This window comes from Mesitornis unicolor, unplaced genomic scaffold (genome assembly GCF_000695765.1).
Source record: "Mesitornis unicolor isolate BGI_N332 unplaced genomic scaffold, ASM69576v1 scaffold51162, whole genome shotgun sequence".
NCBI classification, from domain to species: domain Eukaryota; kingdom Metazoa; phylum Chordata; class Aves; order Mesitornithiformes; family Mesitornithidae; genus Mesitornis; species Mesitornis unicolor.
In genome coordinates this window covers 2,469-13,368 of record NW_010170847.1, presented here as the reverse complement: position 1 = coordinate 13,368, position 10,900 = coordinate 2,469, and the positions used below count along the sequence as shown (strand labels likewise).

The window sequence follows — 10,900 nt, the reverse complement described above, 5'->3', positions numbered from 1 at the left end:
ATCCCTAACGTTCTGTGATTCTGTGATTAGACTAAAAATTTCTAATAGCCACTGATAAAACCACTCATAAAACACTAATATTTTTTTTTTTGCTCTTTCTGTTTAGCACTTGGTCAGTGAATGGTTAAGTGAAAAGAGCGATAAAGCAGGGAAGCCTACAGACAGTCTGTCGGAAAGGCCTCTACGCATAACCACCGACCCTGAAGTTCTGGCTACTCAGCTGAATTCCTTACCAGGTCTCACTTACAGTCCACATGTATATTCAACTCCAAAGCACTATATTCGTTTTACTTCACCATTCCTTTCAGAAAAGAGGAGGAAAAAAGAACCTGTGGAAAACATTACTGGCTCTTGTAAGAAGGTAATGCTTCCCTTCATTATGGTTCCCCATCCCATATTAATTAAAAATAAGTTTTTACTTGCTAGCACGAATTCAGGTAGAAAAAAGTTGTCATGTAACATGTTTTGAATTGTTTATCATTAAACTGTGGAGTTACTGATTGGAACTTGTTTTATTACAGCGTTGGTTGAAGCAGGCTTTGGAAGAAGAAAATTCAACAATGATCGATAGATTTAATTCACCATCACAAGAGAGATCTAGAAGTCCAGCCATCAACGGTGAAAATAAAAGTCCTTTATTACTGAATGACAGCTGTTCCCTAACAGGTGGAGCTTTTACTAATACAGTACATAAGAGCTATGTGGTTAAATGTGGTGGAAGACTGTGGTTTTTAAAGTGATAAGTTAATGAAAATTCCAAGGGTGTTTGCACTGTTTTCTGATACTTTTCTTCAAAAGAAATGCGTATTTTCATAGTGGTAGGGATTTTTTTCTCCCCTAATGTATAATTGATACCAGATAAGTTACCAACTATATCTCATAGTGTTTACAGTCAACAAAAGACTAATGTTTTTCACTATAAATATTAAGATTACAAGTACATTTTCTATGCTGTTACATTTCTTTTAAATCCATTGGGCCTGCGTTGCACCCGGTGGAAAAGCTGTTTAATCTTTTAGGCATAATACAAAATGGAATCGTGCTAAAAACTAAAGAGACTTCTGTAGGGATATGCCATCTGTCAGATGATTCCTGTGTACAATCCTGAACTTGAAATGTGGACTTCTTAGGTGAACAGTTTTTAAAATGCAGAGAGGTTGATTTTTCATTTTGTGGAAACATGGACAGTTCTTCCCATCATCCTAGCACAGATTTCAGTACCTGATACATCTGTAGGGTGTGAGGAGTTTTATTTTTCAGGAAGTCTGCCCTTAAGAGATTTTTGTACTCTTACTAATATTTTAATTTGGTGTTTATACTTTCATCATATCCCGTACTTCAACAACTGTGATTGCTATATTAAGATCTCTTCTGCCTTTCTTCTAATTTTTACCCACAGATCTAACGACACCACTAAAAAAACGAAGACTCTATCAGCTGTTGGAGTCTGCATTCTCAGAAACCTCCACTCCTACTCCTTCTCCATACGCCACACCAACCCATGCTGACGTCACTGCCTCCGAGCCATCGCTGTTCGCTACTCCTCCTAGGGTGAAAACGGAAGATGAAGCTTGTAGAAATGGTTACAAACCCATCTATTCACCAGTTACTCCTGTAACTCCATGTATACATGGCAATACCATGCACTTTGAGGTGAGATTTATAATTAATGGCAGTGTGCTCAGAGAATGCGTTTACACATTCTAAGGTATATCAGTATTTGTACTCCTGCTACAAGGGAGTGTTTTATGTTTCTCCAGGCTAAAAAAAAAAATTGACTTGCAATTTCTTCTTATTTATTTAGAATATTTCCTCACCTGACAGTTCCCCAGAAATAAAAAGGCGAGCTTACAGTCAAGAGGTAAGAGTATTTGCCAAAAATGGCAAATGCTGTCTTGATTGCACCTGTATGGATGCATGGTTCTTAGTAAATGCTTTCCAGCAGCCATTGCAAGTTTCCTGGGATGTAAAGGGTGGCTTCCCTACAGGTTTTATTTGCTTGTTATTGTATATTTCTACTTCACCCATTTAATTTTCTATTTTAAACTGGGTTTTTTCTTCTCTTTTTCTGTATCACGTAAAAACCTGATGGTTGTCATGGAAAGGAGTAACTACTGCAATTTATAGATAAAAACAGAACAGAAAAAACACAGTTGTGCTTTTCAGGCTGTAGTTAGATTGACATAACATTTCTCCTTGTTACCAGCATCTCTTAAATGGTTTTTGTTGAGCCTAATTATGCTCAGAATGAGAGAGCGGGGCAGAAAGGTAATAAACAGGTTTAGGTGGATTAGTTCAGGTACAGCAAGCGCGGTTGGAATGTGCCCGGGTTTTCTGCTTCTTTTATCTTGAAACTGAGGATCCCTTTTCTGTTGAATTGAAGCAAGTGCTTTGTAACTCCCTGGCTAGGGACTTGCTCCTGTTGAAGCTCCTCCCCCTTCCTCTGCCAGTCATAAATCAAACCTGGCATTTGAAGTTCATTTTTACTTCGCTTAGTATGCATTTTTATTAAAATGTTTTCAAGGAATACATGGCAATAGTAGAAGTAAGTGACTGGCTGTAGAACTGTTTCTTAAAAATAGATAAAGTTGTGGTACTGGAGGGTCTTTAATCCTACTTAATTTTGTTGCAGTGTGGAAGAATAGCTGATGTGCTTTTTTTTTCTTCACACAGGGATATGACAGAGCATCGATTCTAGCACTGAATTCTTTCAGAAATTCCAACCTGACAGAAATGGGCCTGCAAGAAATAAAGACTATTGGGTACTCCAGTCCGAGGAATAGGACTGATGTCACACGTCAGTGCACTGGAGAGATGGAATCAGTGTCAGACCTTCAGCTGGGACTCGAAGTAATTGAGCAAAGCGCACTGCATAAAAACCTGGAAGCCCCCACACATGATAGGACTGATGCAAACAGCCAATTAGAAACTGCTCATTGTGGACGGGGCACAATTTATTCTTCCTGGGTAAAAAGTCCCGACAGGACAGGTGTAAATTTCTCAATGAATTCTAACTTGAGGGACTTGACCCCTTCACATCAGTTGGAGGTAGGAGGTGGATTCAGAATAAGCGAGTCAAAGTGCCTGATTCAAGACGATGCTAGAGGCATGTTCATGGAAGCATCTGTTTTTTGTACTTCAGAAGATGGAATTGCATCTGGCTTTGGAAGGACTGTCAGTAATGACAACTTGATGGATGGGAATTGCACACCCCAGAATCCTCCGCAGAAGAAAAAGGTTATAATTTTAAGAATCATTTGCTCTGTCTTACATAGTCTGCTAACAATATTTCTATAACAGAAAGAACCATAATCTAATAAAAAACAACCGATGGCTCATCTTTAGATACTACAATGTAGTGGGCATTATTCAGGGGAAATAATGAAGAGCAAAGAGTAAAGCTGCATACACCTATTAGTAAATTTATTTTTTTTCCAAGTAATAGATAAGAATTCACTTTTATTTCTTATGAGTCCTTAAATGAATTGCTCAGTAAATAAGCTTTTCAGGTTTCAAAGTGGTTGCTTATGCCACCAAGTATTACAATGTGTTATTATACAGAATATATACTAGCATTATAGAGACCATACACTGTGAACTGTCACTAATTACTGCAAAAAAGTGCACAAGCAGATTGGTGATGCTGAGACTTCAAGTATATAAAAAATTGGAATTCGAAGGTATCTTGGTTTCACTGCTGGAACTACATGAAATCCTCATTTCCAAGAAATCTTTTTCTTGGCTTAATTTCTTCTATAAAACGTTGTGTTTGAAAAATAAGCACTATCTAAATTTGCTACTCTCATGAAACAGTTCTTGTAGGTAAATTGTGTGGTTGTGGGCAGCTCGAACCAGAATTGGAAGTTACGCTGCATAACTGTCTGTGACTGCACTTTGCTGCCAGGTTAAACTCCCTTTGCTCCTTCCAGAAATGACAAGACATGGAAGGCAGTGTTGTGCAGTGCAAGGGCTTACCAGTTCTGTCTTGCAGCAGACAGCAGTTATCGTTTTATGTTTGAAATGTGTGATTTTCTTTATGGAAGATCAAAGGGGTGGGGGCATATTCTGTGTATGTATGTGCATGCACGATGGGATTTTGGTTTTTTTGCTCCCATTCATCCTCCCCTGTACGTGCTGCTTCCTCCCCTGTGCTCTAGGTGCACCTTGCTAGGGAGCACACGGGATTCTTCCTTCAGAGGTTCTCCATCAGAACTGGATTTTGCTTCACTTTGCTTCAAACTGAGACTTCACTGAAGCAAGATGAGCTGTGTTCTTACCTGGTCCTGACCTGAGAATTTTGGAGAAAAAAAATGTTGGGGGAAAAAAACAACAAAAAACCAACCAAAAAAACCACAAAAAACCCCCAAGAAAACCCCACCAAAAAAAAAAACCAAAACAAAACAAAAAAAACCACAAAAAACCCCAACAAAACAAAACAAAAAAACCAAAACAAAAAAATGCAAAAAAAAGCCAATCAAAACAAAACCGAACAAAACAACCCCCAAAAGAACCAAACACACACACACACACACAAAAAAAACAACACAAAAAGAAGCCAAAATGTTCGTTGTGTCACATTCTTCTTTATCTGAAGGTTAAATTAATTTCTTTCCAAATCCCAGAAACAACCAGAGAAAATTATATCTGTACCCCTTAAAATATGAGGTTTAGGTTTCCAAAGACACAGAAAAATGCAACTTTCTACAGTGAAAAAAGGTAAGGGGGGGAGAATCTCACCTAAGGACTAAGGGGAGAATTCAGGAATGTTTGTAGGAGAAGCCTGCAGTTGTCAAAGGAAGTTTTTCCGTATTTCAACATTTCTGTGGGCATCTGCTGTTCTGTTTTCTCTCACCATTGTACAAGTTTATCCCGTGGCCACACTGCAGAGATTCCATCCATTCTGAACGCTTAAGCTTTCTTTAAAGTAATAATCTTCAAGGGATCTCAGTGATGGGATGTAGAAATAATACAGATAGTTTCAGTGCAAGATCAGGTCTTAACCTAAACTTTCTTTGACGAAAAAGCAAATATTTTTAACTGTCCTTACCCTGACATACAGGTGAGTCTTTAATGGATAGAGCTGGGTAGAAGCCAACAGACACAGGAAACCCCAGGACCACAGCCAGTGCAGGCTGCCTTGGTTTCTTTCTCAGTGACAAACCAGATGTCAGCTTTATTGAGGACACAGCCAGTTAAATGTGAATGTTTTTCATTATTGCCCTCTCATTTCTTGGATGCTGTGTGGTTCAGGGTAGGTTGCTGATAACTAGAAGAAATTATTCAGAAACATTCAAATACCATTTACACCAACCTGGCTTCCCTACTGAATAATTAAGTAGGTCCAAAGGTCAGTTTGAAACAGTTTTCAAACAGTTTTCTGTTTCAAATCCTGAGGATATACAGTGTAAACACTTGAAAATTTCTCAGTGAAGGTAATCTTGCATCTAAACTGTTTTCTATGGGAGCTTCTGTGTAGTGATTTTACATACACATAGATACATAAGGTAGAAACCATTTTTCCCTTCATTGTCATGGTTTTCACTAATAAACTTTACTTGGCATTTACTATTAAATTATGTTCTTAATCAGTTTCTTTTTAGAGTGCAGTAAAGACAAATTCAAAATAATCTGGGAAAAGAAAGAAAGAAAGTAAGTCTTAAGTTGTGAATTCTGTATGTTCAGAAAAATGTACAAAGAGTGTGGAGAATTCTTTGATGCTTTGCAGTAGAGTGAAGCAGAAGCGTGGTGGGATTTTTCACACAAGGGAGTCAAACTTGAGAGCAGGATGCAGCGTCTCATAAAATTAGCTTTTCTCTGTCAGTACACTCTTACTAATGCTGCAGTTCCGGGAACAACTGTGAAGTCCCTTACAGCTTCAGCCACCCAGACGACTTCGGCAGGGAGCCTTTTGCTGACCTGCATCATCTGCCGCTTGCCTGAGGCAAAATGCAGACTTCTCTGTAAAGAGAAAAAAAGCAGTAGCTTTTCTGTACATTGCCCGTACAGTGATTAGTTGTGCAGTAAATTCACTGCAGTTGTACTGAAGTATCTTCAGTTAATCTATCCCCATTTTCTTTTAGAACCAAGTTAATGGTGTTTTACTGAAAGAATACATTTAATCGACAATGTCAAGAAACAAGTAAACTTCCCTTCTAATGTTTGTTTGTTTTTGTTTTTCTCCATAGGTATCCTTATTAGAATACCGTAAGAGACAACGAGAAGCTAGGAAAAGTGGCTCCAAGACAGAGAATTTTCCCCTGGTTACTGTATCTCCTCATGCTGCTGCTGGAGGAAGCATAAGTAGTAACAATGGTGCTAATGATGGGTATAACAACAGTGGTGAAAACGGGGAGCAAACTGATAGCGCTGCAAGCCTACCTTTACCACTGCCAGCTACTGTTTATAATGCAGCTCCAGAGGACACTGGCAACAACAGTGCAATTAAGGAATCTGCTGCCAGTGAGAAGAATGAACCAGAAGTTCAGTGGTAAGCCACAAAGCTATAAGACTTAAGTGCTGAAGAGTTACTTCAGGCTTTTCCACCTGAAACCTGTTTTTTGTTGATAAGGGTGCAGTTACAAATGACTAATTGGAAGCTCTTCTTTCACAAAAGTAAAGAGTCGTCATGTCTCTTTACTCAGAAATATAGCAGGTACCATGGAGAGATTAGAATGTATTAACAATTACCCATAAGATACTGGCTAACACATTTTCATTCTGCCTTGCTTTTTTATTTTCTAAGAGCAAAATGGGTATTAAGAGAGCATTTATATTTCTAAGAGCAAAACAGGCATGACAAATTGCCTAGTTCTGTAGATCGTAAAGCTGCACAGGTAAAGTACACTTGTAAATCTGTAGTAAATGGTGCCAGTGAGTAGGCGTGCTCCCTCCACCACTGCACGAGTTGGGCTGCATGTGCTTGCTGAGGTGTGTGGAGGAGGAGCAGCGGTTGGGTGGGGAGAGAGGTTGGGTCCCATTCTCAGCACAGCCTTTGCTCTGCACTCATGTCCTTGTATCTCCACTGCTTTGTCTGTGGGCTGAAGTGGTCATTTTCCATCTTAAACCTCAGAACTTTTGCAGAAGTTCCGTAGGGAAGAAGGGTGGAACAGGAGACTCGTCTGTATGGATGAGAAGACTTGAGAAGTGTTTGTCAGTGATGTGGCTGGAGCGGGTTTGTGGTGGTTGCTGCTGTTAGTGCAGTGTGCAGGGCTCGCATCCTTGTTGGTGATGATTAAATGGTTCCCCTGTGTGCAGACCATATGCTCTGTTGGATGCCATGCCAGATACTCCCAACAACCAAAAATCCTGAGGAGTGAGGGAGTGTGAAGGAGGATGACGTAGAATGACTTCAGTCTGTATAAACATTGCACAACATTTTCCACTACATTCTTGGTAGCCTTAAGGTCAATACTGGTGATGCTGTCTCCAAAACGTTACCAGCACAAAGTGAAGCCTGCAGACGTTCTTCGTGCTGTAGCGAAGGCCTGACAGCGCTGGGGATGAGCATGGGCTGAGGAGTTGAAGATCCTCCTGCTCTGGTGCTCCAGCTGTTCCAGGATAGGAGGATTTTGTAGAACCAATTGAAGGGAGAACGTAAGTGCAGTCTTCAGAGTTTCATAGAAAAGGGACTGTGAGTTCTCTGTGCAGAAATCAGTGTACTGTACTGTGAGCAGAGAGGCTAAATGGGGAAGAATTTTTTTTGCAGTGATCCTGCAGACAGCACCAGCATTATTTTAGTGATGCTGCATGTTCTTGTCTGAAGAAAAATGGAGTTCTGTAGATTGCTGTCATTTCTGTTCTTCCCAATCAGACTGTGATTGTCACATGTAATCGATTAGGAGAGATGACGACTGCTGCTTCATACCCGCTGTCTGACATACCCAGTGAAACATAGGAGTTTAGACCAAGATACATTAATACTTGTGCAGTATTTATAGCTACGGATCCACTGTTAAAAGAGCAAATGCTTTTAAAAAAGTACAAATAAATAAAATAGACAATTTCCAGCTTTGGTAGAAGAGTTTTCTACAAATGGAGAATAGGAAGCAGTTACTGCCACCTTTATTTTTCTGAAAAATTTGTCAAGTGTTCAGAAAAATAAAAAAGACCCACAGATCTAGAGCTGTTGTTTCCATATTAAATGGAATTGTCAGTTCTTGTCATGTAACAAGGTTGCAGGAAATGGGGGGGAAAAAAGATAGAGAATACTCAACAAATGATTCCTGATGTACCACCAGTTGCTTGGCTTCTACATGCAGCCAACAGAGTGAACTTTCCCTGACCCAGTATTTGCCTATGCACTGTCCTAACTGTGCTCTGTGGGAGTACCTCCTCTTACATTTAAAATGTGCTTCTCTCTCTTCCAGGACTGCATCAACCTCTGTGGAACAAGTACGAGAGCGAAGTTACCAGAGAGCTTTACTTCTCAGCGATCATAGGAAAGACAAGGACAGTGGTGAGTTATGCAGCATGTCGAGGTCGATCCACCCAACCAGTGCCCCGTGGTGGTCGCTGATCGTTCTAATCCTGTGTTTGGGTCTGCTTCATCTGTAGGGGGAGAATCACCCTGTAGCCCCTGCTCACCATCTCATGTTCAGTCTCCACCTTCATCTCATTCAAATCCCATTTCCCAGTTGCAGCTTAAGGTCCCTTCTTTCACTGAATTTATGGAAGGTCAGTAAGTGGATGACCTTGTATGGCACTTGACATATTGAATAGTCTCTTAAAACATCATTGTATTTGACTTTAAAAGAGCTATGGAAGTGCTTAGCAATCTTTGGCAAAGACTGGATTTTCCCACTTTTGTATTTATCTGTGCTTTCTGTCTGTAGAACCTGATCCTGAAAATCCAGAGCCTACTTCTGAATGTCCGTCCCCAGATACTTCACAGAAGACTTGCAAGAGTCCGTCAAAAGCAAGCAAGGTAATGCACAGCGTACGTGTTGTGTGATGTGCATGTGAACACATACATACATCTCCAGTTCATCTTGAAAAGTAGTTCATCTCATTTACTTCTTAGATGAACATGTACGTCTGTAACATCTGTGCAGTAATATGACGTAGGCATTTGCAGGAGTATTTGTGGTAGTCCATACATGCTAAAAAGTTGGTTGATACTCTGTTCTTTCAGTAGCTGCACCCACTTTTATGGTTTTTGCATTCTGTGGACACAGGAGAGGTTTTACCAGTGATTCGGTAGGCTGAATGCCGACGTGCTGGCAGCACTGGCAGCAGTACCGCGATTTAGGTGCTGCTCCCATAACAGGAGTTGCTGGAGCCATGTCAGGGTTTGGCAGCAGAGGCACTGATGCAGGGAAGGATGTGGAGCAGCTGCCTGTACAGTGATAAACGAAGTCATTCAGGGTGTAATGCGTAGCCCGTTTGCTCACACTGCCAGTTTTAAAATGTTCAATCACTCCCAAGATGGCTTTATTTCTGTACAAGGTTCTGTCTGCAGTTCGTTCTTTCAGGCTCAGGAATCAAAGTGTTAACAAATAACAGATTCTGACTTTGACCTGATGGGTCCTGTTTCTGTTACTGCTTTCAAATGCAGTTGCTGGCCTTTAACTTTCAAGAGTGATTGATACCTACTTGCTAAAAGCAGCATCTTGGTATGTTTAACCTTCCGCTGTTGCTGTTTTTCTTACATCAAATACCTCTCCCGTGCCTCAGCACTCTCTTCCACCACCAGGGGGACAGAGCAGTATTCTGAGAAGCTATTTTCTTTCTCACGCATGCGTAGTTGAACCTTTTGAGTGTTTTGCACCGACTTCCTTTCGTTGCAGCCCTCTTCGCCGAGTCCTGTCGTTTCAACGCAGTCACTTGGGAAAACGCCCGCAAAACCAGATTCGCAATGGGAAACTGCACCCGAGGCTGAATGTGCGAATCACCCAAAACCCGAGCTGCAGCAAAAACAGCTGACAAATAACGTCCAAGCACTTTCAAAAACTCACCCATCTCAACCACACCTGCGCAGTTCTGCCGAGCAACTTTCACATTCACAGAAGTTGCCTTCTGCACCTTTGAAGCTGCATTGCCCCCCTTCACCTCACGTGGAAAACCCCCCCAAGCCTTCCACCCCACACGCGCCCGTGCAGCACGGGTACCTTTCACCAAAGCCTCACTCGCAGCAGCTGGGATCTCCGTACAGACCTCATCACCCGCAGTCACCTCAAGTCGGGACGCCCCAGCGGGAGCCTCACCGAAGCTTCTACCCGGCAGCGCCCACCCTTCAGCCCAGCAATCCGCAGCAGCCCAGCGCGCCCCTCTTCACTCAGACAACGTCAGGACAATCTTCAGCCTCTTACAGCCAGTTCAACCAACAAAATTTGAACAACAGTGCACCACCTCCCCCACCCCCTCCACCCCCTTCTTCAACTTACTATCAAAACCAGCAGCCCTCTGGAAACTTTCCAAGTTACAGCCAGCTGAAGGGCAGCATCCCCCCCCAGACTGTGTTTTCATCCGGACCAAACCAAGCACTTCCTGGCGCTGCGGGGCAGCAAGCAGTGCCAGGGCACCACGTCGCAGCGGGTCACTTTCTGCCCCTCCCCCACCCCCTCCACCCCCTTCTTCAACTTACTATCAAAACCAGCAGCCCTCTGGAAACTTTCCAAGTTACAGCCAGCTGAAGGGCAGCATCCCCCCCCAGACTGTGTTTTCATCCGGACCAAACCAAGCACTTCCTGGCGCTGCGGGGCAGCAAGCAGTGCCAGGGCACCACGTCGCAGCGGGTCACTTTCTGCCCTCTCAGACCCCCAGTATTCATCACCAGGCAGCGGCGTCCGCTGCTCCACCTCCTCCTCCGCCTCCCCCTGCCCCGGGACCCCACCTTGTACAGCAGCCGAGCGCCCATCAGCAGCACTCTGTAGCACACGTCGTCGGTCCGGTGCACGCCGTG

The 10,900-nt window shown here is 42.3% G+C and overlaps 1 protein-coding gene across 1 annotated transcript in view; it reads left to right on the top strand.

Moving 5' to 3' along the window:
• Window positions 1-106: 106 nt before the first annotated feature.
• KMT2E (lysine (K)-specific methyltransferase 2E) overlaps window positions 107-10,900 on the top strand; it is a gene marked incomplete at its 5' end in the record, with an annotated part of 12,141 nt that continues 1,347 nt past the window's right edge. The window contains 11 exons of the mRNA XM_010179822.1: window positions 107-361; window positions 522-666; window positions 1,400-1,653; window positions 1,805-1,861; window positions 2,674-3,237; window positions 6,186-6,487; window positions 8,367-8,455; window positions 8,554-8,673; window positions 8,832-8,923; window positions 9,786-10,371; window positions 10,569-10,897. Coding sequence (XP_010178124.1) covers window positions 107-361; window positions 522-666; window positions 1,400-1,653; window positions 1,805-1,861; window positions 2,674-3,237; window positions 6,186-6,487; window positions 8,367-8,455; window positions 8,554-8,673; window positions 8,832-8,923; window positions 9,786-10,371; window positions 10,569-10,897 — 2,793 coding nt within the window. The remainder of the gene's footprint in view (window positions 362-521; window positions 667-1,399; window positions 1,654-1,804; window positions 1,862-2,673; window positions 3,238-6,185; window positions 6,488-8,366; window positions 8,456-8,553; window positions 8,674-8,831; window positions 8,924-9,785; window positions 10,372-10,568; window positions 10,898-10,900) is intronic.